Raw genomic sequence first — 27,348 nt, 5'->3', positions numbered from 1 at the left:
CGCTGGTGTGTGCAGCACCCTGAAATGCTGCTGGCATGGAGCAGTGGGAGCCACAGGTCTAGCCACACAAGGCACAAATGGTTCTGCACCCGTGCAGTGTCTAGCAGGGACTGGGGGGTCTTCCCAGGGCACTCAGTGTTTTTGGGCATCAGATGCTTTCGAGTGAATCAGGTCAAGCCTCGCTCACTTGGAAACGGAGAGCGTGGTCCCAGGCTGCAGGCTGGGTCAGGCGCTGGGGAGAATCAGCAAAGCTGAGGAAAGTTCAGGATTCTTCTTGGCACTGGGTTTGCAGGCTCTGTTGAGCTAGATGGGCTCCCCAGTCCACAGAGTGGGGGGCAAAACCACAGTGCCAGGTTGTTTGAACACACTGGAGCATTTCATGTCACCCAAATCTCATCTGGCTCTGGTGCTTCTGTCCCCAGATTCTGGGATACTTTGACATTGGTTTCACCTCTGTCTTCACAGTTGAAATAATCTTGAAGGTGAGTCCCTCTGCCCCGTGGCCCTGGCTGTGTGCATGACCCAGCACATGGGTATAGACTGTTCTGGCCATGGGCATTCATGCTCTTTCAGCACAAGTTTGAGGTCCCAGTGAGGCGAACGTGCTGGCTGATCCTCGTGTCCCCAGAGTTCATGCAGTCTAGGTGGTGCTTCACCTGCCCCAGTGGCCACGTGTCCCCTCCAGTGAGGTCAGGCAGCCAAGTCAGCTGTGCTGTGGCACAGGGACAGATGGGCCATGGCACCAGCATTTCAGTTCTGACATGCCCTTAACAAAAACTTTGAGAAAGAGGAAGCAATGGAAGTCTGTGGAGTAAAACAGTAATTCAAGCAGCTGCTGCATGTTGCTCCCACTCCAAGGCTCTTTACTCTTCTCCTCTTTATGACCTCTGAATGACTGGGAAGTGTTTTGTCTCCAGCCAGTATGGTATAGAGGATTCAGCTTCCTGCCTGGCTGCAGAGGCAGAGGCCTGAGCAGGATAGGGCGCTCAGGCCATGGAGCTGTGAGAAGCCCCTCATGCCTTGTCCGCCCCAGGGCTGTGGAGGGACCATGTCCCCAAGCCCTGCCTGGCCTCTCTCCTAACTCCTTCTGCTCCCCAGATGACAGCCTATGGTGCTTTCCTGCACAAAGGCTCCTTCTGCAGGAACTCTTTCAATATCCTCGATTTGCTGGTGGTCGCTGTCTCCCTCATCTCCATGGGAATCGAGTAAGCACCTCCACACTTCGCAGGGTGGGCACTGGTCTGTTTAGCCTGGCAGGGCAGCTGGGGTGCTGCAGCTCTCTGTGCTGGATAGAGAAGGAGCAGCAAGCCCACGGGCCGGACATTAGCCCATGTGTTAGTGTCCATGAGGTCATGCTTAGGGGGACAGGGCACGGACAACTGGGAGGCAGGGAGGCAAACTTCCTGAGTGTCAAAAGGGAAGATCTGGGTAGGAATTCACCTTGGAGCTGCTTTCTCCAGCTGCCTGTGTCCCTTGGCCTTATGTGGGGTGGTGGCTTAGCGATTTACGCGTGTCTCTGCCATCCCTTGCGCCTCACCCCCTGGTCCCAGCCTGGCCTCCATGGCTGCTTGGTGGGGCTGTGCCAGGCTGGCCTGGGCAGGGGAATTGCCCCATCGCAGCTCTACCTTCCTCCTCAGGTCCAGTGCCATCTCAGTGGTGAAGATTCTCCGGGCGCTGAGGGTACTGAGGCCTCTGCGAGCCATTAACAGGGCAAAGGGGCTGAAGGTAAGAGGGAGCCTGAGGCTGGGGTCCTCGGTCCGTGGGAGTCCTCATGAGAGGTTATGTGGCATGAATCATGCCCTGCGGGGTTTGCGGTGCCAGGAAACCAATTCCCACTCCCCATCCGTGGAAGGGGTCTGCCCCATCCCACTGCTCGCAGCAGGCTTCCGCTCTTCCTGGGGCCCATCTGTGCAGTGATAGGGTGTGGGACACGCAGCAGGGGCTTGCAGCAGGCATGCTCATGTGTGCACTATCATCGACCTCTGCAGCACGTGGTCCAGTGCGTGTTCGTGGCCATCAAGACTATCGGTAACATTGTGGTCGTCACAACGTTGCTGCAGTTCATGTTTGCCTGCATCGGGGTCCAGCTCTTCAAGGTGAGATGTGTCTAAGGAGGGCAGGAGAGATGTTCTGCTCAGGTGTATCCTAGACATAGCCCTTGGGGATGATGTCTCCCAGTGTTGAGGTCAGCACAGGCTGTACTATCTGTGCTCCGCAAGAAGACCTGCCTGCACTAGACCTCCTGGCAGAAGACCCTGCAGTGGGAGGAGGGCAGGAAACACCCAGGATACTGTCAGGTCCAGACAGCACATGTAAGGGGTCTGGCTGCCTCACCCCACTTAGTGCCTCAGTTTCCCCTTTTGAAGGCAGCAAGTGCTTCTGACTTCCCCTGCGCTTTGGATGCAAACTGTTTCCTTTTTTCACAGCACCGCTCTTGCTCTCGGGGCCTTGGCTGTTCCAAGGCAGAGCTGGCTCTGGCTAAGCTCAGCTTTGTTCTAATAATTGAGCTTAAATTCCCGGCTGGCATGGGGAGAGCTTTCAGGACACCCTGCAGACTGAGCAGACTTGTCAGCATACCTTAATTTTTAGTTAATTCTAGGGTTACCGCTTTCTTCCCTATTTTCCAAATAGTTGGCTCCCAGATAGGATGAACTAGGTAGGTCTCAGCTCAGGGCTCTGGAAGATTTGTTCCCAACACTAGGCAACATTTACTTGTCTCAGCCTGGGATTGACCCCAAGGTCTGCCATGGCTCCTGCAACACCCTGTGAACTGGGTTGCATTGGCATGCAAAGCAGGGAAGCCAGCGGTGGTGAGAGGCAGGGGCCAGAGTTAGCACAGAGGCAGCGTAGGGACTGACTGTGGGCTGTGAAAAAGTCAGAACTCCCCAGGGCTTCTGAAGTCACAGCAAAATCGTAGCCTCTTCTGATCTCTGTTAAATGCAGGGCAAGTTCTATAGATGCACAGATCCATCCAAGATGATGGAGAAGGAGTGCAGGTAAGAGCTGTCTGCAGCTCAGCCCCAGCAGGGCAGTGGCCAGGGATGGGAGGGGGCCACTTGTGTTCCTGCATGGGGATGTTGCATCCAAAAAGTGGAGCCGAAGCCTCATGCTGTTCTCCCTCACCAAATCAGAAACAAGCACAGGGCAATCTCCCACTCCCAGGGACCAAGGAGCCCTGGGCCAGTGCTGCAGCGGGTGGGCTGACGGTGGCCCTGCCTGGTGACCACTGCATCGCTTCTGCCGCAGGGGTTATTTCATCAGCTACGTGGATGGGGACCCCACACAGACTGAGCTACAGAAGCGTGTCTGGTTGCACAGCAACTTCCACTTCGACAACGTCTTCTCAGCCATGATGTCGCTTTTCACTGTCTCCACCTTCGAGGGCTGGCCAGAGTGAGTCTGGTGGAGCACGGGGCCTGCTGAGGGACTGGTCTGTGCTGGGAGCAGGTCACTGCCACAGGCCTTTACCATGGTAAAGAAGGAAGAGCTGCCCAGGCTGAAAGCAGGGCTAGCCATCCTGGCAGTGGCTGTGGAGCTGACAAGGTCATCAGCAGCCTTGTCCCACTTTTGTTGGATTTGGGATGTCCCAGGCAGAACCAGCAGGGGCAAGAAAACAAACAGTCCTTGCTAACCAGATGTACCGCTGGGCGCCTGACAGCACATTCCGGTCTACTGGCCCTTTTTCTTCTTGGCCCACAAAAGGGTTCCGAGAGGAGAACCGCTGCTGGAAGCGGCTGTCTCGTGGGGCAAGAGCAAAGCCCCCTTTCCAGCACCCTTTCTGGTTTCCCGGGGGTGCCCAGGAGAGATGGAACCCTGCCCGGCAGGCCAGGCCAGGCAGCCGCCTGGCACGGGAGCGTGGCAGGGTTCAGCGCGCCCACAGGCACGGGCTCCCAGCGCCTGGGACGGCAGCAGCCGCTCTGCCCCTCCCGGCTCAGCCCTGGGGAGCCCCAGTGTGACGTCAGAGCCACCACTGTGAGCTCAGAGCTGGCCACCCGCACAGCCCTGTGGCGCGTGGGGCAGGAGCCCACAGATGCGTGTGGCTGTTGCCCGGGCAGGTGCGCTCCTGCTGAGAGGCGGCAGGCACGTGGCTGCTACTGGAGCTGGTTTTGCCTGGGCAGGCCACGCTTGCTGGGGCTGAGGGGGAAGAGCTGAGCGGGGAGCCTGCCTTGGCCCAGAGATGGCGAGGAGAAAGGCCCCCCAGGGAAGACACCAAGGGGCCTCCAAAGGCTCCGTTGGGATTAATGCCAGACAAGAGCTGGCAGGGGAGGCAGCGGGGCCGAGCTGCTGCCAGGCCAGCGGGTACGAAGTGGGCTGCTCCTGCCTGGGGCGTCAGGTTGGGGGGGTAGCAGGGCCGTGGCCCAATGTAGTCAGTGGCGTCAGAAGCCAGTGTGCAGCAGGGGCCTTTGGGGAGGGGGTAGCCTTGTGCTGCAGGGGTCAGAGCCCACCCTGATGCACAGGCAGATGTTGCTGCACAGGGAGGCCAGCCCCTGGGACCTGACACTGCCCCCGCCCTTGGGATGCTGAGGCGGGGTCCTGCCTGGCTGTGGTGGGGCAGCTGTGCGGGGAGGAGAGGGGTCGGGAGAACGCCAGTGACCAGGGAGGAGGTGGGTGGCCCACGATGGGGGACAGCAGCCTGTGCCCTCTCCCCAGACAGTCACCGAGAGGTGTCTGCGAAGGGGCAGTTGGTGCCAGGGAGCAGGGAGTGACGGGCTCAGAATAGGGCTGTGCTGCCGGGTGGGCGTCCCGAGGCGGGGGACTGCTGCAGCCAGCTTGCTTCCTCTTCTCCCACTGCAGGCCTGTAAAGCAAAGGATGGGGAAAGGAGAGGGACGAGGGCCTGGAAGTAGCCCGGCTGTGCTGCCCTCTCTCGCTGCTGCTGGGACAGCCCGTCCTCTGTCAAGGGCCTCTGCTCAGGCTGCTCCTGCCCGCCTCGGCTCCCGTGGCGTGGGGATGGTGGGCAACCGGCATTTGTCTTTTTCCTCCCACAGGAACCCGTGCGTGGAGGTGGAGCTGGTGATGGTCCCTTCTACCTCAGCTCCCTGCTCTGCCACGCAAGGGCCTGCCAAGTGGCGCAACAAGGCCACAGGAATTGCAAGTAAGCTCAGCACTGCTGCTTGCTGTGAAGTCCCCTGGGGTGAACTTGGAGAGCTGCGCTGTGCCAGAGCTCTGGCCAAATGTCACGAGAGGCAGGAGAAGTGCAGGCTGCCCCAGGGAGGGAGGGAGTGCGTAGGACTGGGTGCCCGCCTTCCCGCAGGGAGCTCAAACACATGTGGCTGGGCATCCTAGAGAAGAGACCTCAAGAGACAGGCCTAACTTTTCTCTTGCTTTTTTGCCCAGGGGCGGTCCTCAGCCTGGCTTGGCATCCGGCAGGTGCCCTTGTCTCCCTGTGGAGACATCTGCTGAGCACGCGCATCTTTGCCAGGTACGTACTACCTGTTTCTGCTGTGGTGGGGGGCGGGGGGAGAAGGGGAATGTCCCTTCCCCCAAGCAAGGGGGAGAGCAGAGGGTGTTCCCCACCCAGCAGCCGGGGGCTCCTGCTCGTGCACCAAAGTTTGTGCGGTGCCCGTTCTCGGGGAGAGCCAAGAGCAAAGCCCCTTGGCAGCCCCACTCCCAGGCGTTTGCCGGAGCCCCAGAACCCTCCCGGAGATGTAGTAGGACAAACTGCCGTGTAGCCAGAAGCTCAGGAGCACAGCCAAGCCTCCGCAGGGCAAGGGTCTTCCCCAGCTCTGGCAAGAGACCACACAGGTCTGGAAGGAAAGCCAGACGAGGCCCCTGCGCTTCCCAGCTGTGCGGAGAAACACCCCTAAGAGCAATCTGTGTGACTGCAAGTGAGAACAGGCCTGCTCTCTCAGCCAAAGAGAGAGAGCAAGGTCCACACCAGAAGGACTACTGAAAAGCAGTCCTCATTTGCTCAACCCCTCTACTTCCCTGCATGATTTTCATTCCCTTTCGGAAGGTGCTCCTGGAGCCCTTCGTTTGGGGAAGATCTGCCTGCAGCGTTGAATGGTGTGGAAAGGCGTGCAAAGCAATGGCTTTAGGGCCTGAGGAGGGAAATCCACGGGTGAGGGGGTTTGCCCAAGACTTGCAGTACTGACACCCAAAGGACTCTCTTCTAGGCAAAAGATGGGCCCGCAGAGCAAGAGGTTCCTGAAAGTCTTCTTCCTGTGGCTCCCAGTGGCTCTGGGTGAGTTTTCATGAGCAAACACAGCCTGGCTGTGCTGGATGCCAGCTTTCCTTTTGGGCCAGTATGTGTGAAACGCCCGTGGTGCGGGTGCGTCCTGAGGAGGTCCTTGACTGGCACTGGCGTTTGGACTACCGGTAAGACTGGTAGCCTCCCAGCTGTGCTGCTGCTCTGGCCACTGGGCCAAATGGCTTGCTTAGTCTGCAAGTCTGCGAGAGAAGGGCGTAGCTCTTTCCAAGCCTGAGCTGGGGATTCCCAGACGGGAGGGGCCGTGCAGGGGGACCCATGGAGAGGTACCTCTCCTAGCCCATGCAGCCCAGCCTCGGTGCTCACCGAAGCAGTGAGGGGAAATGGGGAGTAGCTCTGGGGCCCCGAGCACACCTGAAGGCCACGGCTACGCAGTCCCCTCAAGCCTGGGCTGATGGCTCCCGGTCAGAGGCGCGTCCTCTCTCTGCACCCCACGTTCCCCACCTCCTCAGCTCACCTGCTGCCCAGCCCCAGGGCACCAGGCAGGCGACAACGCAGCTGCAGGGATGGCTAGCAACTCCGCTAAAATAACCGTCTCTCGGTGATGTGAATTGCAGCTGGTGCTTACTGCGCGACCTCGCTGCCGGTGTGGACAACGCAGGCAAAGGGACTGATAGAGGTCAGTGACTCGTTGCTGGCAGTGGCTGGAGGAATCACAGGCTGTGCTGCTGCCACGCAGGCTGACCCAAAGAAGCGGCAGCTTGTGCCTTCCTAGGGAAGCCTCTCCTGGGAAGCCGCGGCAACTCTGGTAGCAGATGCTCTAATGGAGCATTTTTCCCTCCCAGGAGCTGACACGTGTGTCGTCGGCAAACCTGAAGATGCTGTGGTAAGAGAGGTTTCCTGAGCTGGAACTGGTTCTGTGCAGAAGCGTCAGCCGACCTTGTGCTACCTGCACTCACTTTCCTAACAGCCAGGGCTCCCGTACTTCCCTCCTGCCTTTGCCTTTTGCTCAGCCTGGTGCGGAAGGGAAGCACTGGCGAAGCAGGGAAAGCACACGTGTCTCTCTCTCCTCTTGCTGAGCTCAGACGCTCCCCAGAGGCAATGGGCCGCTCTCTGACCAGATCGGCTTTCCTGTCGTGCAGGAACTTGCCCGTTTTGGTGGCGGAGGAAACCCAAAAGACACGCTTTCTGCTGGAGGAGGTGGCTCGGCTGAGGGCACAGATCCGCAGTTTGAAGGTGATCCTGCATTTTGGGGAGGGAGGCTTGGCTGGGCAGAACCCCTGAGAACATTTTCTTCAGGGCTCTTGGTGGGGTCAGACTGCTGACTGCAGCAACCCAGCCTTTGCCCCAGCAGCTTGCTGGGTGAGCTTCTGCACTGCACAGGCCCCTCTCCAGCCCCGGTGTAACAAGGCCACTTCAGGCAGCAGAGGACTCCTGAGAGCCTTTCCTAGGTGCGCTGGTGCCTCTGGCTCCTCTGAGCAGGCTCCTGAGGCAGTGGTGGGACCCAGGCACACGTACAGTGCCAGCCATGGCTTACAGGGCCTGAGCCTCTCCCCCTCCTGACTTGGAGAGCACAGAGGGTGTGGACGGTGGTGTGGGGACCCACATCAGCACACCTTGGGGTCATGGCCATGGCCATGGCCACAGATAATCTTCCTAGTCCTCACGGCTCATGCCAGCAGCAGAGAGTCTTGCAGCTCTGTGGACAAGGCTTGCCTTGCCTTCCTGACACTGACCCTTTGCCTCTGCGGGCACTAGGAGCCACGCTGCACTGCCTGCTGATGTGGTCCTTTTCTGTGTTGATTTCTGGCGTTCCCAGGAAGCTCAGGAAGTGAACCAGGCAGCGTCCAAGAAGGCTTTGGGTGCCTACGTCGAGATGTCTGACTGGGCCCTGGAAAGCTCTGGTATGGACACAAGCAGCCCAGTCCTTGCCCTGCGCTTTCCCGTAGCACTCCCCAAAGGAGCCTGTGCTCCAGGCGCTGCTCTCCAAAATGGGGCAGCTTAAATCCTTCACGGGGTCCAAGAGCAAGGCTGTGGCAGAGTGGGTCGCTCAGACTCCCTCCCAGTCAAGCCCTCGGCCTCCACACAGGTGCCCCTGGCGCTGCCCCCGCACGTCTTCCTGTGCTGATGGAGGGGCTCTGCTCCTCTGCGCTGCATTTGCAAAGGGAATGGCTGGGCCGTCCTTTGCTGCTCATGCTCCAAGCCCTCAGCTTTGGTCTGCTGTCATGCTCGTGGGCGCCTGCAGGCTCCCAGAGCCCTCAGACCTTCTCCTCGTGGTGCTGTGAGAGAAGCACTCACCAGGGATGGGGCTGCCGTCATTGCTCTGTGCAGCTGGGCACCCCCCCGCCCCCAGCGTGGTGATGAGGACAGGACTGACAGACATGGAGCTGGACGGTGGCGTCACAAATACTCCTGAGCACCAGCTCCCTTCTAGTCTGCGGCCTCTAGCAGTCATCTGCTCTCCCTTCCTTACAGGTGCCACCATTGACAGGCAGAGAACTTCCGAGACCTACGACTGCCAAGAGAATTGGGGCTGCAGGGTTTTATGGTTCTTCCGCGCTGCCAAGCCTCCTGAGACTATTTTGCAGGTATCGTAGCAGAAATCTTCAGGGAAGGTGTCCTTCCTTCCTGAGAAGTTGGGGACTGACCTCAGGGGCTCTCCCCTCAGGCCAGTGGTACTGGTCAAGCCCACCGTGCTGCTCAGGTTCCGGACACCAAAGCTCTCACACAGGGCTGGGCTTGCTAGAGATCCGTGGTTCCCCTGGCGAGGTGAACAGAGGTGAACTGCTGCATCTTGCCCACAGTCCTCTGCCACAGCTGGGTGAAAGCCTTCCTCCCTGGCGACCCTGGTTCCACACTCACCCCTAACGGTGCCTTTTTGCGGGCGGGAGGCGGGAGGTGGCGGGTGCCCTGCAGAGCCGCTGGGCAGGGACGTGTTTCTGCGCGGGCCTGACTACGATGCTTTCGTAACCACTCTTCTCCTCTGCTCCCTAATACTGAGACCCCCTTTGTCAGGCAGGGCAGGGGGCCTCCTACTTCTGTCCAGTTCCTCACAGGCGCCTCATTTTCAAGCTGAAATAGGCCCCACAGACATGCTGGCGCCTATGCTTCGAGCTACATGGGCAGTGGTGTTGGCCCCAGTGCTCTCTCACACTTCATTGCTGTCGCGTTCTGGTTGCAGGCGGATGTTTCCCCAGGAAACTGCTGGCCTTTCCAAGGGCATCAGGGCCAGGTGGTCATCAGGTTGCCAGCACGAGTCCATCTGACTGCCGTCACTGTGCAGCACATCTCCAAAGACGTGTCTCCATCTGGGACCGTCATCAGCGCCCCCAGAGACGTCGTTGTCTTTGTAAGTCTCTGCTGGGCGCTTCTGGCGGGCATCTGACCCTGGGGCAAAGCCAGGACAGGGCCCTGCTTGCTTTTGTGCATCTTCTGGGGTTTGTGTCCTGATCTCTCGCGAGCACTGCAGTGCCCTCGCGGGACGCTTCAGGGGCTCGAGAGGTTTCATCCCTCTTAAGGTTTGTTCTGGCCGAGCACCTCTGGGTTCTTGACCAAATCTCAAAGCGGAGACTGAGCTCCACCATACCCGGTGCTAGGCTGCTGCTCGAGCCCCAGGAGAGGGTGGGTGGATAACAGGGCTGAGCCAGCGCATACCTTGCCTCTCTGTCGGGATGAGTCTGAGCGGCTCTCCTTGTGCTTTGCCCCTGAGGGAGTGGATGCGGACGGAGAAGAGGAAACTCTCCTTGGGACGTTCACGTACAACGTGGCAAAAGAGGCTATTCAGACCTTCCCTCTGAAGGTACGCTCCACACACGGGGACGAGATGCCAGGGAGCACAGCAGGTTTGCCTGCAAGTCCATGGAGGAAGGGCACGCATGCTTTCTTTTCTCCCTGGGCAGAGGGGCCCAGGCCGCCGTCATGAGAGAGAGACCTGCGGGCTTGGGAGGGCTGAGTAGCACGCGGTGGTGGTAGCAAGAGGGTAGCAAGGGCAGGGTCAGGCCCGTAGGAGCACGAGTCCCGAGAGATCCCTGGCTGCGCCCGGTGCCTTCAGCAGAGGCAGCTGCACGTGCGCCCACTCCACGCAAGCAGCGTCTTTGTGCCGTGGAGAAACAGGGCGGCCTGGTGGCGAGAGGCGTCGGGCAGCACCGTCGCTCCATGCTGCGGCCTGCTGGCAGGCTGGACAGTGTCCTCTCCTCCCACCATAGCTCGCCCCTTCTCCCGCGGCGCTCTCACGCCTGCCAGGGGGAGAGCAGGCACAGCAGGCAGCGGGAGCTCGGCGGGGTTGCACACCAGGTGCCCCACGCGCAGGAGCGCCTCCCCGGCCTCCCTGTCAGCACAGAGCAAGCAGCAGCGGGAAGGGGCAGAGGGAAGGGAGACCGAGCCCCAGCCGGGCCGGCATGCAAAGACGGGGTGATTGCACTGCCGCTCTTAACACCCCCGTTTCCTTTTCCCACTCTTCTTCACAGAACGCGCCGCTTCCCAGAGCCTTTCCGTCTATCAAACTTCTTGTGAAGAGCAACTGGGGAAACCCAGCGTACACCTGCATTTATCGAGTGCAGGTTCATGGGAAGATGGCGCAACCGGAAAGCCCCAGGTGAAACCAGAGAGAAAAAAAAAAGTCAAACATGAGAAAGAAGAAGAAGGGGAGGAAGAACAAGTAAATCTAAAAGATGTGGCAATTGAGATGGCTGTAGAACTGTAGAAGATTTGTCTCCAAAGTGGGGTGCTCAAGACGTTCCACGCTGTGGGAGGGGAATTCGGGAGCGTGTGGAAAATGTTACAACTTCTATGCAATTTTTTTCTTAAAAACGAGGAAGATAGGAAGCATTCCCAAGACTGAATCTAGAGAGGGGAGGCCCAGCCTGTCAGCGCTCCTCCCGCCGCCCCTGGGGGCTCCGCAAGTGGCCCCAGCCCAGGGCAGGCCGAAGGGCCCGGCTTCAGTTCACAAGAGGGCGACTGGCCCCGCCCGCCGGCCCGCGCGGGCTCTGCAGGAGCTCCCCCAGGCGCCCGCCCACCCTCTTCCCGGCTTCTCAGCCAATGGCGCCCGCCAGGCGGGGACAGGCAGGGCCCCCCGCCAACCACCGCAGCGCCCCTTCTCTGGCCCCGCCCCGCTGCGGCCGCGTGCCGACGGACGAGCACGTTGCTACGGGCGCGCCCGGAGCGCCAGCCAGGGCCCCGGGTTCGAGTCCCGCCGCTGGGTTCGAGGCCCGGCGAGAGGTCAAGGAATGAGGCGCTTGCTGGCGTGAATGCCTCACGTACCAGCCAAAGGGCTGCCCGCGCAGGAGGGGAAAGGTTGTTTAATTGGAAATTGTAGTTATAATTTGGTTTTAAGTACCGGTGCTTGTAATAGTTGTTTTGGTCAGTTATTAAGAGAAGAAGAACTTTGCCAAGGATGTTTTCTTGTTGGGGGGGTCCGAGTCCCCTGCCTGGTTTGGAAAGGGCTTCGAGTCCCCAAAGTTGACCAAGCGGGTTAGAGTCCCACTGAATGGGGTTTGAGTCCCCAGTTTGGCTACTTGTCTTGACTGGTCTCTGAATTTTGGCGTGGTTATCAGAATATGGATTTATTTTTGCATGTTCGGATCAGATAGTTGTTTTGGAAGTCACACTTAATATGGGTGGGGAATCGTCTAAAGGCAACGTCTTAAAGAAGTCACCTCTAGGGCGTTGACTGAAGCATTGGAAGGGGGGTGGGGGTGGGTTCGATCCCCTCACAAGGAAGCAGTTAACTGAATATTGTAATCATTGGTCGCCGATCTGTACTTTGAAATATAATACTATAATACTACTATATTAAAATAATTTATATTATAATGCAATAATACCATAGTGCAGTCGATGATGTTTTGCAAAAGAGAAGGAAAATGGGATGAGATCCCATACGTGGGTTTGTTTTTCACGTTGCAGAGCAGCGGTTGGAAAAGGGGAAAAGATCGCGGATCGATTACTAAGGATGCAAATGTTTTGGCCTTAGAACAATGTTGGGACAAACCACCCAAATGATGTTGTTCTGCATGTAGTACTGGTAAAAGGAGGTGTAAAATACAAGGAGCTGGTGGAAGAGGAAGATGATGTAGGATGATTAGTGGCGCCGGGACAGGGAAGTCTACAGGGAGGTAACGATCAGTGTGGAAACAGGGAAGTTGGACAAGTGGATATGGGGGTGTAAATGGTGGTGCTGAATCACAGAATCACTAAGGTTGGAAAAGACCTCTAGGATCATTAAGTCCAAGCTCCGACCCAACACCACCATGTCTCCTAAACCATGCCCTGAAGGGCCACATCTGCACGTCTTTTAAATACCTCCAGGGATGGTGACTCCACCACCTCTCTGAGCAGCCTGTTCCAATGCCTGACCGCTCTTGCAGTAAAGAAGTAGTTCCTAATATCCGATCTAAACCTCCCCTGATGCAGCGTGAAGCCATCTCCCCTCGTTCTATCGCTAGTAATAGAAAGTGAAGGGGGGTCGGAATTTCAGTGCTGTAGCAGGAAGAACTAGGAGACGGGGGGCAGTGCTACAAGCACCCTTAAGGCAGGCTGTGGGTCGGACAGGAGGGTGGGTGCGGGTTGAAGTACCCTTCTCAGTAGCAGGCTGATGGGCTTGGAAGGAGATGGCTCTAATGTATGGGGAAGATGCGGCAAAGGTGGCGAAGGTATTGGAAACTGTTGTGGAGAATCATGACCCAGAGTGGAAGGAGATACAGATGGTCTTGAATATGTTGTTGAGAGATGAGGAGCAGAGGCTGTTGTGGCTGAGGCTGGGGAAGAAGCAGAGAGGGTTCACGCTCAGGATGCACAGGCAGGAAGGCTGGAGGATCATTCTTGCCACCACCGATCTGAATCGGCACCTGAGCAGTCAGGCACAAAGGTTATTGTGAACTGAATATCAGAGGTTGATATTGTGAGGGGCCTCTAGGCAAGAATGCACTCAAGGACGTAATCTCTGCGAGCATGACGGGGATGCAAACGACCTAGCAGCTGGCGCCAGTCGAAACCAAGACAGAAGGAACTATGGACATCTCCATCTAGATAAGAGTCACAACACCCGGTGAAACCGACACACCTTGCCACACACTGTGACAAGATTACTTGATGGGCCAACTCACGACCATATGTGGAAGAAGGACTCAGAGTTCATGGAAAGGACAGAAAAAACACCCCTTCAGCAAAGCACTAGGGACCACCCGATACCTCTTGAGGGGCTTCTGAGGGACTTAAAACGCACGGGTAATTAGGAAGCAAGTGTTAGAATTAGTTCCAGGAAAGCTAATGCATATGTATATAACCGAGCAATCTAAGCTTTGTCTATCACGCCTTGCGGTATGCACACTAGGAGGAATTATCCCCTGTGCGTCTGGCACCGTAATAAAGAATGCCCGCTTCTTCATACTACATTGGTGTTACGGAGTTTTATTCCCGATTTCGGTCACGCCATGGCAGCCGGGCAGACTGCAGGGTGGGTTGTGGGGCGAGCAATAAGCCTTGGGCCAGCTCTTCGGGGCTCCCAGGGCCAGGCCTTGGGAGCCCTGCTTTCCTGGAAGTGGCTAAGGGGAAGTAGTGTATTAATTCCTTGTTTTGCTTTGCCTGTGAGCACAGCTTTTGCCTTACCTGTTATGCTGTCTTTATCTCAACGCACAGGTTTTCTCACTCTTTCTCTTCCAAGCCTCTTCCCCATCCCTCCAGGGCAGAGAGATCAAGCAACTTAGCAGCCTACTGGTGTTAAACCACAACATCCATACGAGGTAACTACAGTCTTTGATCCATGAAGTATCCCTAACCTCAAACACCGAGCTGGTGACCGGCTCAAGATTTGGTAACTATGGTACCCTAAAATCGATGCATGTGTAGCCAAACCCTCATTTAGAGCAGCCTGGGGTGGCCTCATTTCTTGCGATTACCCAGAAATGGCCCCTATAGCAAACCTACCCTCAAATCATAGGAAAATTCTGAATTGCATCAACAGAATCAACCTAAGGCTGGTCCTAACCCATTGTGACGGATGTGCTCGACCCCTTGACCAGACTGGTGGTGTGTGGAATAATCGCTGGAGGTGACTTAGACGCTGAGCTTATGTTTTTAGAAAAGGTACAGCGCTGAAGAAGCTTTCAGGGTGAAATGCAGCTGACGTGCGAGGAAGCCGTTCCATGAAAGTTCCCTGGTAACCTTAGATGTCAGCAATGCCAGGAGAACTTGGCGTACTGACTCTGAGAGGAGTTGTCCGGAGGGTGGAGCGGTGTGGGGGCATCGCGGCCAGGCTCTGTGATAAACGGGAACTCCAGGTACCATGGAGCTGGTACGCTGCATATTTGCGACCCTGGGCCAACGGTCCGTCATGCTTTTGACTAAATGCTGTCCTTTTGGTGAACTTTGCTCACTATAATATCATTCTAATACCAAAACACACCTCCATCCCAAAAGTTACCCGCCTCTAAGGTGCGGCCACCCCTCACTGGGCACGCGCTTTGAATTTTTCTAGCCTACATCTTTAAAAGCAAAGCGAGGAAATTTTACGCCAGCCATAATAAAGGGATGTATGACTAGAGTCACTCAAGCTCCACCTGAAAGATAAAGAATAGTATGAAATTTGTGAAGAGAAAGAGGGTGTCAGGGAAGATACCATCGCGTACCACTCTGACTTCTGGGACCAGTCGATGGGCTGAGCTTCTCTTACCCCGCGGTGGGATGCCTTTGGGTAAGATTGGAAACCTCTACAGAGTCACTTTAAATCTCTAACGTATTAGAGTTGCTTTGCTTCATAGTAGAGTTGCTTCATATTTGTTTAGCATACTTGTAGCCCAGCAGTGTACTCATATCCTCAGTATTTATGTGCGTCTTGTAACCAGCAATCTTATCACCGGTGACCCAAAGAACCTGTGTATCTGTCGCTTTAATAAATCGCACTATTCATTGATCTAGCCGTGATGGTTCTCACTGAACGTGAGCAGGCCGGGCATCTGCCAGATTAGTTACTGACAACAAATACTCTGATGAGTGGTTGCTTCTACAACCCTTAGAAAATAAACCGTCTGAGACTAAGACTGGACCTAGCCGCACCTAGACTCCTCTCGGAGGAGGATTTTAGAAAGCAAGGGGGTCCTGTCTGAACCTTGCCACTCCTCAGACTCCTACTATTAATGCAACAGTGGTGGTTTGGTGCAGGCTGCGGAGAAGGTAAAGGCCTGAGCCGTAGCCGGGCCCACGAACTCCTCTAGTTTCAATCTGTTCTCTAAAAACCCACGAAGCAGCAGACTGCCACCGTAGGGCATCAGTGCATATGAGCTTGGAACACCCATCACGTGATTGACACATCAAGAGCAGGTGCCTTGCCTAAGGATCATTTATCATTTATCAGGAAGAAAGCTGTGGGTACAAGGAGTCTCACGCATACCTTGTCCATCGCACGCGATTTGGCTACGAGCCAACCACTTTATCCCATAAATATGACAGCCTAAGTGAGCCACCTTTGAGCTCTCCTGGTTAGGCAGCGTGGATGTGTGGTGGTGATCTCCCCTTGAGCTGGGACACCTCTCAGGGTTGCCGCTCAAGGCAGAGAGACCTTTCACCAAGGGCAGAGATTTGGAAAGCAGCTGATATCACACAAAACCTTGTAGTATGATGACTTTGATTTTGTCCTGGTAACTTTGATTGTGTGTTGAATTGATGCTAATGAAACGTTACGTAAACTTTGCATGTACAATCCCTTAGACATAAAACGTTGTCCAAGTCTGAGACTAAGGTTGGACCTAGGCCACACCTAAGCTCCATCAGGAGTTTAGCCAGCAAGGGGTTCTGCTCTGAACCTCATGACTCAATGGGAGGGTCTTCCTTGCCCTTTTGCATCCATGGTCTCTCTGTGAATCATTTTAACTCCAGTGTAACTCATGTTTCCTTTATATGTTTCTTCCATGCAGTAATTAATAGAGTGAACTTGCCATCGAACTTTGTGAAGTCGCACTTTCACAATATCTTCTTAAAACCAATTTTGCTAATACCTTTGACGGTGATTCTTTAAGTCATCTAAAAAACTCCATTCACAACGCCCATAGGTAACTCTCTTTTAATTATAAACTCAGTCTTGTATGTTACTGTAAATGTGGCTCTTGGGTTTTTTACAGCCTTTACTCATACGCAAATCCCAGCTCAAGTCCTATGGCAACCATAAGCACAATCTCCATGCTATTGCTAAATTTCTTTCCTGCAGCAACTCTGTCCCTGACTTCTGACCTTTGGACTATTGAGCTGGGGTTTGCCGGATTGTCTGTGGCATGCACGTGCCCCAGCCTTGCAGGGCTGGTGAAATAGGTACTGGCATCCTCTAGGAACTCTCTTTGCCTTTTGGCCCACATCCTTATTGACAGAGGTGGGGAACAATGGGTAAGGAACTGTATCTGGCAAAGTTTACCACAGTCCTAGAGCTGAAAGGAGAACTGAGGAGTCCTGGCTCCCAGCACCTGCTCCAACTCCCTAAATTCCCCTCCCCTCCCATAGCTCTCCCTTTGTTTCCTTCCCCTTCCCACAGCTCCCTAGACCGAGCTCATCAGAATTGTCATTGATCCATCTCTTTCGTGCCCAGCTTTCTTCACGCAGGGCTCTCAAAGACTAACCAAGTTTGGTTTTATAACCATTTCAATCATTCTCTAACTCCTGAAGTGACATCATGTATTGCCTTTCCAGGTATGGCTGGAGAGTCAATTGCAAGGGCAAAGACCCGACTTCCTGTGTCAAGGGTTGCTAAATCACTCCAGAAGCAGCAGCAGTTTCCTCCGGATCACCAATGGTGAAGAGTGAGGGTGTGTGGAGTGGAGGCTAGGGAAAACAGGTGGCTGTGGGGAATTAAAAGCAGCATATTATTAAGGTAGAAAGGGTGCTGGCTATTGTTAACTCTACGAGGACTTTGCGGTACTGCAATGCAAGTAGAGAACTTAAAGGCTGACGACTTAGGAGAGACAAAGCTTAGCAGAAGGCCATTACAGGTGGAATTTCAGCCATTTAGTTGCATAATCCGCTCTCAAGATTTTGTTTTCCTGACTAAGAGGGCTTACCAACGATGAGGGTTTCTCTTTTTTGTCTCTTTCTCTCTTCTCCTTCGTCTCCCCCTTGCTCCCATCCTCGTTTCCTCCCTCCCTTACCTTCTTTCCTTCTTTTGTTCTTTCTTATCTGAGTGTAGAAATTAGGAAAATTAATGAATTAGTTATAAGACCTGCATAACTGCAGTTGCCTTATAACGAGGGCTGAGTCACTGACTGAGGTGGGCAGTACAGCCGGCTGACAGAGAGAGACAGCTATGCTGAAACGTGACCTCGCTCCTTAAATTTATGTGAGCATCTGCTCCCGGCTGCTGTGAGAGAGGGCACCGAAATGTATGGACTTCTGTCCTGAATACGGCTTTTCTTACCACCCTTTGAGGCACCAGACCAAACGCAGTCTACGGAAGATGCAGACAGCATCTCTGTGAGGAAGTAATGGATTGGAAAGCCAGTTAGGAGAGGGAAATGCTTTGCCATTTAGGTCACAAGTCCTTTTTCTAAGCGAAGGCTGAATCCAGGAACAGTACACGAATGGAAGGTGGCAATACCGAAACCGTGTTTGCTTCTGTGCTGGTTCTGGCTGAGAAGGGGTTAATTCTCTTCACTGCGGTGCCTGTGGTGGTTGGGGACCTTTCCAGCTTCCCGCGCTCTGCCGCGTCGGCGGGAGGCTGGGCGGGGCGGGGCCACGCCCGGGGCAGCTGACCCCGACTGGCCAATGGCATGTTCATTCCATACCATGTGACACCATGACCAGTATATTAAGGGGGGGGGGGCAGCTGCGGCTCGGGGAGGCGCGGCGTCGGGTCGGCGGGCAGCGAGCGGCGAGCGGCTGCGTCGCCTGTGGTTTGTTTCGGTGGTTCGTCCCCCCACCCCCCCGGGTTTCGCGCCTCTCGTTGTTTTCCTTTCCATTGCTTTGTTGTTGTTGTTGGTTTTATTTCAATTATTAAACTGTTCTTATCTCAACCCACGAGCGTTACCCTTCTGATTCTCTCCCCCATCCCACCGGTGGGGGAGTGAGCGAGCGACTGCGTGGGGCTGAGTTGCCGGCTAAACCACGACAGCAAGTGTAGAAAGATCTGGTTAAAATATTGTAAAAAATGATCAGCGAACATTCTTGCAATTCTTCTGTTTGGATTTACAAGGGGCCTGCTCAGACTCAAAGGATGATCATATCTCGTGAGGATGTTGGCAAACAGAAGGCTTAATGAAATGTATCAAGCACGCATGGGGCTGCTGTGGCGCCCTGTGCTCTCACGGAAGAGGATTTTTGTGCGCTTCTCAACACAGTTACAAAGACGTGGAGAAAACCATTTTCCTTCCAAATGTTTTTATTCCATACACGATAGAACACGACTTCTGCACTCCCCGGCCATTCTCTTACTTCATCCCTTCTCACTGACAAACTTGGTGTTTTCTAAACATTTCTGAATTCCAAAGAGGTTGGTTGTGCTCTTTCCCCACTCACTCCCTTTCGCTCAAATCTTTGGCTTTTGGTGGGAGAAGAGGCAAACACCTTCCCTGTAAAATTGATGTGATCGAAAAAGGGAACATAAGTCAGACTTTTTTTTTTCCTTTTTTTTTTTTTTTTTTGTCTGCGAAGGCATTCAGCATGCAACAAGGAATTGGATTTTAGGTGTTTCTGTATTGTTTATGACGATACAGATTTGTCCCACTGTTCTAACACTGGGGTTTGGGTGGATATCAAATAAACAAATCTCAGGGAAATTTAAAAAAGCAATTCTGTCTCCTCAGGACCACCTTGTCACAGCACACGGTGACCTACAGGGCCACCGCTTGCTAAAACAAATATGCTAACGCTGTGGTTGTGTGGCCTTGAGAAACCTGCATCTTTTTAAAAAATTGAAAGCCACTAGATACTGGCTTCTAGACCTTTCAGAAACATTCTCCTAGATTACAACACGGATAGGTGTTCTTTCTCGCCGAAGGTGCCTGGATTACTACTTGCAGATCACCGATATTTTGCACACGCCCATGAGTCAGTACGGACAGAAAGTAGTTTGTGTTCTCACATGGCTCAGCATAACAGGGCTTCTTCTCTGTGGCTTAACCGTCTTAATCACCTGGGTCCAGCAGACAGAAATTTTCATTCGGGGCGTTTATCTCTGCGCCTCAAAGAAACCTGTAGCATTGATGATGCAGATACTTGTCTTCTTGCACCTTAGGGAAGGCTGCTTCTTTACGGATGAATGTAAAGTACAGCTCCTGAGAAATACAGGTACGTGATTTTATTATAGTGAGAGGAAAGAAACGTGATCATTCCGTTCTATACATGTTTCCGTTTTAACTGACCCCATGTGAAAGAACCTGTAGGAAGCTGCCTTATTTTCCTCTATAAAGACGCTCTTCTGAACTTGGGTATTACCCCAAAAGCCCAAATACAATCAGGGGCAAGAAACGAGAACCTCACAACACAAGGTTTTTTTGCGGTAAAATTAGCTGAGCAAAATGCTATTTCTGACGGGCACTGCTGCGTTCTGGTAAAAAGCTGTTTATAAGCAGCGAGGTGCAGTTGCTTTTCTTCACTTTGCTCGCCGCATCATTTAAATTTTATCTCAGGTAAGTTGTGCAGTGTCTGTCGTACGTTACAGCTGTACTGCGGTTCTCGCTGTGCTACAGCCCCCGGCAGCTGAACAGCCCTTCCAGCGCAGCAACGCCAAGGCCTGCGCTGCGGTTGCCTGCGCCCGCGTCGGTCTTAAGGATTTAGATACTACCCAGCAGTAACAGAATGTCGGCCCCAAGCGCGTGGCCTCTTTCACGGCCACGCTTCCTAAGCAAGTGACGGTTCAGTGAGGATGATTCAAGTGAAACTGTGTAGCCTTTCCTTAAGAATGACTTAAAGCATCCTGTTTATTTCAAATCCAGTACATTTAAACCCATCAGCGTATACACACTTAACCAGATCTGCGGCAAGAACAGCTGAGAAGGAGGGATTTTTGTGAGATTTTGTTTTTTAACTTGGACAGGCCCTTCTTTCAGTGCTGGCAGGGTGCGCTTTCCCGGACTTCTTGGGGAAGTCGCTCAGCGCTGGTGAGGCTGCGCCTGGAGCGCAGCGTCCAGTGCTGTGATCCCCGTGGCCAGGACGCGGACATACTGGAGACGGTCCAAGGGTGGGCCACGGCGATGATGAAGGGTCTGGAGCGTGAGGCTGAGAGAGCGGGGACTGTTCAGCCTGTTGAAGGCTCAGGGGGATCTCATCAACGTGCATGAACAGGAACTCCTGGTATGGAAGCAGAGGGAGCCACGCACTCTGCAGTGGTGCCCACCGACAGGCCAAGAGGCAATGGGCACAAATGAAAACACACGAAATCCCACCCGAACACAAGAAAACATACTTTCTGGTTTGTTTTGGGTTTTTTATTCTTTACTCTGAGGGTGGGTCAAACACTGGCACAGGCTGCCCAGAGAGGTTGTGGAGTCTCCATCCTTGGAGACAGTCAAAACCCAACTGGACATGGGCCTGGGACGTGGGCTCTGGGTGGCCCTGCTTGAGCAGGGGGCATGCACTGGGTGACCTCCAGAAGTCCCTTCCCAACTGAACCCTCTGTGAAATTATGTACAGCTACACACCAAAACGCCCCTGCTTCACTACAGACCCCGTCACCCACCCTCCGAATATAGTGCTGGACGGTACAAATCCTGTCACCAGGTGTGACGTCTACATGGCTCAGAGAGTGCTTCATGGCTGTAAACCGCCGTCTTATTTACCTGCGGGAAGATTAATACTGTGACATGCTGGACAAGTATTTGCTGTATTGAAAAAGACACCAAAGCTCCCCAACATGCCCCCAACCCCTTCCCCAGACCCAAAATCCAGGCCCAGAAAAGAGCATTGTTTTCCATTGCTCGGTGCCAGCCAGCGTTACGCATATTTGTTCATTCAGAGTCTCAGAAAGGCATTCCCGCCCGGCACGGATGGCATCTGCCAGAGCCCAGCGTTGGTAACTAACGTTACCCCGAAAGGCGGGTTCGTCCGCCTGGCGTGCAGAACACCAAACTCCACACAGGGCGGAGTCGTTTTATTTGATGAATTTTTGTGCAAAGATGGGTGCTAGGTGGTAACCCACAAAGCTGCACCCCACCCCGAGGAACTGCAAGGCATTTGTACAGTTAAATGTGTCAGTCACAGCTAATATTCACACGCCTCAACTAATAATTGGTTCATTGCTTTCTCGCCTCGATGTAAAGGTACAGCTCGCTTTTAATTCACCGCGCGTGCTCAGGGAGTAAGGGGCTTGCTTACTAGAGACAGGGGGCGGTTGCCGGCGTATGGGCCTGATTTTTACTGCTATATCGAGGGTAGCTCCCGTACAGGGCACTTTGCTTTAGTTCTTGTCAGCATCCCAATCAGTTGTTCTCCTTGACTATACACTTTATCGCCCCGTTCTCAGCGGCTTCTGCGCCGGGACGTTTGCTCCATCAGTGTCTCAGCTCTCCTCAAGGCTAGAGTCGTAGAACAAGGGCTTCCCTGTCTCTCAGTTCCCGACTCCGGCCGCCAAAGTCTGTGTGCCGGGCTCACGGAGTTCACTCTTAGGGCTTACGGAAAATTCCCCAAATTCCGTCTTCTTCAGGATACCGCTAACGGCGCAGTCGAAGCAAGAGCGTTACTTAGGAAGGAAAGGGCTCATTTCCGAGGGCAGCGCCGTCGCCCCCCTTCCCTGGGCTGAGCCCCTCCCCAGAGCCGCGGCGCCCGCTGCGGCGCGCCCGCTTCCGGGCGGGGTCCTTCCGCGCAGCGGGCCGCCGAGTCCCGCCCGCCGGGTCCCGCCCGAGCGCGCCGGCGCGGGTCAGGCGAACGCCACCGGCAGCCCTAGCGGGGCCCTGCCGGGCGCTCCGCCCTTCCGGCGCGGGCGGCGGCCGAGGTCGGTGCTGCGCGCGGCGCGGCGCGGCGCGGCGGGGAGGGGCCCGGCCCGGCCCGGCCGGAGCGGCGGCGCCGGAGCCCTGGGGCGGCGCGGGGGCTCCGGCGCGGGGGCTCCGGCTCGGCCGCTCCGCGCCCTGCGCTGCGCTGCGCTGCGGTGGGCCCGGGTCGGGCAGTGCGGCCGAGCCCGCCTGGGTCGGGCCGGGCGCCGGGGGACCCCTGGTCAGCGGCGAGCTGGGGTTCGCCTCGGGCTCATCGGGGGTTTTCCTTCGCTCCGTCGGGAGGGCTCGGGCAGGCCGGGAAGGAGGGCGGGAACGTGCCCGCGGTCCGGGCAGGCGGAGGAAGATCCGTCTCCGAGCAGGCACGTGCTGCTGCGGCGTTGCCCGAAATGCTCCCGGGCTGGAAACCCTGCGAGCTGGCCCTGACCCACCCGGCTGGCATCTGCTCGAGGGCAGGAAGGCTCTGCAGAGGGACCTGGACAGGCTGGATCGACGGGCCGAGGCCAACTGGACGAGGTTTAACAAGGGCAAGTGCCCGGTCCTGCCCTTGGGTCACACCAACCCCAGGCAAGGCTCCAGGCTTGGGGCAGAGCGGCTGGAACGTGCCCGGCGGAGAAGGCGCTTGAGGTGCTGGAGCGTGTCCAGAGAAGGGCAACGGAGCTGGGGAAGGGTCTGGAGAGCAAGCGTGCTGGGGAGTGGCTGAGGGAGCTGGGGGGGCTTAGCCTGGAGAAGAGGAGGCTGAGGAAGAGAGACCTTATCGCTCTGTGCAGCTGCCCAAAAGGGGGCTGTAGTGAGGGGGGGGTAGCCCTCTTTCCCAGGTTACAAGCAATAGGACGAGAGGAAATGGCCTCAAGTTGTGCCAGGGGAGGTTTCGATTGGATAATAGGAGAAACGTCTTTACCGCAAGAGCGGTCAGGCATTGGAAGAGGCTGCCCAGAGAGGTGGGGGAGTCGCCATCCCTGGGGTATTTAAAAGACCTGTAGATGCGGTGCTTGGGGACGTGGTTTAAGTGGTGGCCTTGGCAGTGCTCGGTTAACGGTTGGACTTGATGATCTTAAAGCTCCTTTTGAACCTGAACTTATGTTTTATTGGTGCTTTTTAAAGGTCATGCCATGAAAGGGCGCACTAAGAAAACCTGATGCCCTGAGCACGTTACTTCTGGAGAAACGCTTGGCCTCTGCAGCTTTGTGTGGGACACTGAAAGGCAGTTGTGTGAGTATGAGCTAACTTCAGCACAGCTGTGCTTTTTTTAGGTGTGACAACCCTTATTCCCATGGTGAGTGTTAGGGTGTGGGTGCGAGCTCCCCAGCTGCTCCTCTCTTGCCCTGCCATCCCCCGTGACGTACAAAGGTTAGTTCCCCATGGTCCGTGGTGGGTCTTGGCATGTATTATCTGAGTATAAACCTGAAGACGGTCAGTTTAGCTCTAGAATTACTCTGAGACCTGGGAACAAAGTACTTGTTGCTTCTCTGTCTGCAAGGAGGCTGCAGCTGTATTTCCACGTGTCTCCCTTGAAGGCCACTGTCCTGAATGTGGGCGCAGCACTGCCCTGTTGTTCTTTGGGTTGATGAACACGGCAACTAGCAGCATCAGGCGGAGGCAGAGGTTACCAGACGTAGCCCCCAGTAATTGCATTGCAGTTCCAGGAGGCAGAAAGCGTCAATAACTGCTTATGTCTGGAGGGGGGAAAAGCTGGCAGTCGTGTTTAGTGCCCGCAAGGCAGCTGGAGGCACTATTGCTTACGATTGTTGTTGCCGTGCGGAAAAGACGTGGCTTAAAGTGCTGCATCGAGAAAGTAATGCTTACGGGTAGCAGAGGTAAACAATAGAGGAAGGGGAGATAGATATACGCGCGTATGAGAATTGCCTTCCTAGTGCAGCTGCTGGTGGTGGCAGCTTTGGCCCTTGCCGGTAAGTTTCGTTAAATGTTAGAGTTGTTACTTTTGAGACTTGTGGGGATTTGAGCGTTTGTCTGGGCGCTAAGGTAATAGCCGCTGATCTAGAGTGAATTGGTGCCTTACTACTTGCACATGTTTACCTTGGCATTGAGCTTGGTACTTTTAGAGCAGAAAATAGAGGGGAGGAGGGAAGTGTAGTAGCGTAGGCGTGCGCGTGCGTATGTACAGGCGTGTGTACTGCAGGTCGTGTCCGTGCGTGGTTCGCACATCCCGAGTGGTTGATGGGTTGGGAAGCATGTGATGCCCTGCAGGCTTTGTAAGGGTTAACTAAGGCATTTTCCTTGCTCTGGTTTGATGCTGCGCTTATCTGATGAAGGACTAAAATAATGCCCCGCTTAGGGACGCAGTCTGTTGGAGTCTTTGAGGGCAGGCAGTGTTTCCTGGGGCAGACAGCAGTGGATCTCGTGGGATGGCTGCACCGAATGGAGATGGACGAAGTTCTGGCATTCCTCAAACCCTGACAGCGCGAATGTGGTGGAATAAGTGCCGGCGCAGGTCCTGATCCTCGTCTTCTGTCGACCCTCAGCACGTCCAGGTAAAGGTAACAGGGTAGTTGTTGAGACAGCGCCTTTGAGTCAGTGATTGTGATGATTGCGGGCTTAGGAACCAGGTGCTGTTGGATACCAACGGCAAAAACTATTTTGGTGTGTTACCGAGGAAAAAAAACATAATGCAACGGGCAAAGGTTTACGGTTCCTCTTCTCAAGAAGTTGTCGAATTTGGGAACGTCGTGCTTTTTCAGTTGCTTGACTGGTGATGTTGTCTGTATTCTTCACGAATTTTGCACAGTCTTCTCTAAATATGTCCTAGCTGCAGGCTTTACTGGAATTTGTAGGTAGTCACGTTTGGAGTTTACGAATGCTTCTTGGTGTATGTTGAGGTGAAAGATGCGTACGGCCAGAGGATAAGTAAAGGTTTGGATTTTATAGGTACTGGTACGGACAGAAATAATATTAGTGAGTATTAAAGTAATTGTGTAATGACGACATGACCTGTACGTTCACGTAATACCTATAGTTTTTGTGTGTAGTGTGTTTACACTTCAGTACTACACAAAAGAAAGGTTGTAGTCGGGTCTTATGTTCCTCACGTCTGCTTTTTTTTTTTTTGCCTCCGTATCACTCACAAATTATACCAGTCTGAGCACTGTATTTATTTGGTGGGTACTTTCCCGCTGAGAAGCAGCACTTAGTCTCAATCTTATTGTTCACCACAGCTATCTCCAGGGTAGCTGAAATTTCTCAGCATCTGTTCTGCCTGTTATATTTCTTCTCGAGTAAACTGTGGTGAAAAACAGTACCCGAAAGGCTCCAGTGCTTCCAGACAAGTGCTTGGTTGCTCGCGTAATGTGTTTCTAGTCCCATCTCAAGTAATGCCTTAACGGTGTTATCTTATTTATTTGTAGCGTCCCATTTTGGGAAGAAAGTGTGTTGGATTTCAAACCCTTGGGCAGGACAGGAGGAGGTGGCCTTCTCGGGTCAGTGATGAGTGTTGGCATGTATTATCTGATGTAAAGGTGATGTCTGTCACCACTTTAGCTCTAGAATTACTCTGAGACCTGGGAAACTCCAGTTTCCTTAGACTGTGACCGTGGCGCTTTTTCAACCTGGAATCAAATGCCTGTCACGTTCTAAGGCAGCGTAAGGAGAAGGGGGCGCGATTTGAGCTTCCTTCCGTTTACGCGCTAGGGAGGTATAGTTGTTAGTTTAATACTTGGATGTTACTAGGAGGTGCTCTCACGTTAACTGATCGCAGCTCTGGGTACTCAAAGCTGAACAGTGTTGGCAAATGCTGATGTAGAGGTTTGGTGGTAAATGTAACCCGCCTGTCTTAATGAGCATGCATATTCTTAATTCACAAACACGGTTTAGTCCCACCTACGCATCCAGAATGTTTGAAGGGTCATGTCACATCTTCCTTTGATCACAGTCAACAGTCACGTGTTCAGACTTGTTTTTTGAGGGGGGAAAAAAAAGGTAGATAATATATTTGTGTGTTGGGCTTGTAGGTTCCATTTTGCATTTTTGTAAGACTTGAATTTTAGCTGGCGACTGTAAGATTCCAGCTGACTGTAGGGACGGAAAGTTAAAGTTGTTAGCGTTTTTCAGGGTTGGCCCGAGAATATTCCTTCATTTCAGCTGTTTCTTCTATTATGCTCTTTATAATAAATTCTCAACTACTGTTTTTACAGGTGACATGAGCTAGGAGAAAAAACATAAAGCCAGCTGGGGCCCAAGACCAGCACTGTTGTGTTCATAAGACATTGTGTCCCAGGAGCGAACTGGCTCACGTCAGTGCTACCTCAGAAATCTTTGTATTCGCTACTCAGACCTCGATTTTTCCTCACTGTGCAGTTTGCGTCTATTCGTAGAATGTCCTGAGCTGGAAGAGACCCACAAGGACCGTCAAGTCCAGCTCCCGTCCCTGCACAGGACAAGCCCAAATTCACACCGTGCCTCTGAGGGCGTTGTTCAAGTGCTGCTTGAATATCGCCAGGCTTGGTGCCGTGGCGGCCTCCCTGGGGAGCCTGTTCCGGGGCTCCACCACCCTCTGGGGGAAGAACCAGTTCTTCTCCTTAACTATACACTTTATTGCCCAGTTCTCTGCGGCTTCTGAGGTGGGATGTTTGCTTTGATCAGTCTCTTAGCTCTCCTCAAGGAAATAGTGGTAAAACAAGTGCTTCTCTATCTCTCAGTTCCCGACTCTGGCCATCAAATTCTGTTTTGCCAAGCTCACGTAGTTCGTTCTTGTGGCTCAGCGGAGAATTCCAAAACGACCATTTTCTTCAGGATATCACTACATTGATGTTACGGAGTTTTGTTCCTGATTTCGGTGACACTGCGGCAGCCGGGCAGATGGCAGGCCCGGGTTGTGGGTCGAGCAACAAGCCTTGGGCCAGCTCTTCGGGGCTCCCAGGCTTCGGAGCTCCTCCCTCACTGTCCCGGTAGTGGGGCCGCAGGAGCGGAGGGAACAATTTGGCCTAGCACCTTCCCGGCACCCAGGCTGTTGCCAAGTTTCTGTCGAACGGGTGTCGAGAGCCTGTGTGACTGGCCTGTCGGAAACCCCGTTCCTCAGCCCGTGCGCGTCCCCGTTCTAGATCTCGCTGCTCTCTGTTGGGGGTCCTTCTGTGTCACATTGGTTACTGTCGACGGGGAAGTTTTGAGCGTTTCGCCCCTCGTTATTCTGTTCTGCCCTTGCCAATTTGAGCTCCCTGACCCGTGTTCCCTTCTGACGGACCACCGCCTCTGGGCTTCCCAGAAAGGCTGTCTGGTTCCGCAGCCCTTGGGGTGCTGCCATCGTGGGCTCCACCATCTAACGCTAAGGCTAGGCTCTTCGCTCCCACAGGCGC

The 27,348-nt window shown here is 54.4% G+C and overlaps 2 protein-coding genes, 2 long non-coding RNA genes and 2 other non-coding genes across 7 annotated transcripts in view; 5 read left to right on the top strand and 1 right to left on the bottom strand.

Moving 5' to 3' along the window:
* LOC142067375 (voltage-dependent L-type calcium channel subunit alpha-1S-like) overlaps nucleotides 1-27,348 on the top strand; it is a 61,360-nt gene that overhangs the window by 25,240 nt on the left and 8,772 nt on the right. Inside the window, exons 19-24 of the mRNA XM_075115951.1 lie at nucleotides 423-486; nucleotides 1,034-1,205; nucleotides 1,638-1,725; nucleotides 1,989-2,096; nucleotides 2,944-2,996; nucleotides 3,247-3,393. Coding sequence (XP_074972052.1) covers nucleotides 423-486; nucleotides 1,034-1,205; nucleotides 1,638-1,725; nucleotides 1,989-2,096; nucleotides 2,944-2,996; nucleotides 3,247-3,393 — 632 coding nt within the window. The remainder of the gene's footprint in view (nucleotides 1-422; nucleotides 487-1,033; nucleotides 1,206-1,637; nucleotides 1,726-1,988; nucleotides 2,097-2,943; nucleotides 2,997-3,246; nucleotides 3,394-27,348) is intronic.
* On the top strand, nucleotides 4,570-11,954 carry LOC142067113 (uncharacterized). Its single transcript, XM_075115412.1, has 11 exons — nucleotides 4,570-5,093; nucleotides 5,336-5,420; nucleotides 6,115-6,182; nucleotides 6,764-6,825; nucleotides 6,992-7,032; nucleotides 7,289-7,382; nucleotides 7,966-8,050; nucleotides 8,622-8,734; nucleotides 9,328-9,495; nucleotides 9,856-9,945; nucleotides 10,613-11,954. The coding sequence occupies exons 1-11, from the start codon at nucleotides 4,811-4,813 to the stop codon at nucleotides 10,742-10,744; spliced, it is 1,221 nt and encodes a 406-aa protein (XP_074971513.1). The 5' UTR covers nucleotides 4,570-4,810; the 3' UTR covers nucleotides 10,745-11,954.
* On the bottom strand, nucleotides 20,524-22,123 carry LOC142067122 (uncharacterized). The gene is made up of 2 exons (XR_012663908.1): nucleotides 21,432-22,123; nucleotides 20,524-20,896 (listed from the first exon to the last, which is right to left on the bottom strand). It is a non-coding gene; the product is annotated as an uncharacterized LOC142067122 (long non-coding RNA).
* Nucleotides 22,124-27,008, top strand: LOC142067119 (uncharacterized). 2 transcript variants are annotated; one of them, XR_012663905.1, is made up of 4 exons: nucleotides 22,131-22,609; nucleotides 23,147-23,254; nucleotides 24,339-24,534; nucleotides 25,405-27,008. It is a non-coding gene; the product is annotated as an uncharacterized LOC142067119 (long non-coding RNA). The 2 variants fall into 2 exon arrangements; XR_012663904.1 differs by having other exon boundaries at nucleotides 22,124-22,609; nucleotides 24,339-27,008.
* On the top strand, nucleotides 23,406-23,488 carry LOC142067429 (small nucleolar RNA SNORD45). Its single transcript, XR_012664041.1, has one exon. It is a non-coding gene; the product is annotated as a small nucleolar RNA SNORD45 (small nucleolar RNA).
* LOC142067409 (small nucleolar RNA SNORD45) lies at nucleotides 25,476-25,560 on the top strand. The gene has a single exon (XR_012664022.1). It is a non-coding gene; the product is annotated as a small nucleolar RNA SNORD45 (small nucleolar RNA).

The sequence above is a fragment of the Phalacrocorax aristotelis genome, chromosome 21 (genome assembly GCF_949628215.1).
Source record: "Phalacrocorax aristotelis chromosome 21, bGulAri2.1, whole genome shotgun sequence".
Taxonomy (NCBI): Eukaryota; Metazoa; Chordata; class Aves; order Suliformes; family Phalacrocoracidae; genus Phalacrocorax; species Phalacrocorax aristotelis.
Note: the sequence above shows the minus strand (reverse complement) of the source record. Positions and strands in the feature narration are given on the sequence as shown.

What these genes read in the sequence shown, in the direction of transcription:
- LOC142067113 (XM_075115412.1), top strand. Translation starts at nt 4,811, where the DNA reads ATGGGGAAAGGAGAGGGACGAGGGCCTGGAAGTAGCCCGGCTGTGCTG. An exon ending in AGCACGCGCATCTTTGCCAG is followed by an intron (nt 5,421 to 6,114) that starts GTACGTACTACC and finishes ACTCTCTTCTAG; the next exon opens with GCAAAAGATGGGCCCGCAGA. An exon ending in GTGGCTCCCAGTGGCTCTGG is followed by an intron (nt 6,183 to 6,763) that starts GTGAGTTTTCAT and finishes TGTGAATTGCAG; the next exon opens with CTGGTGCTTACTGCGCGACC.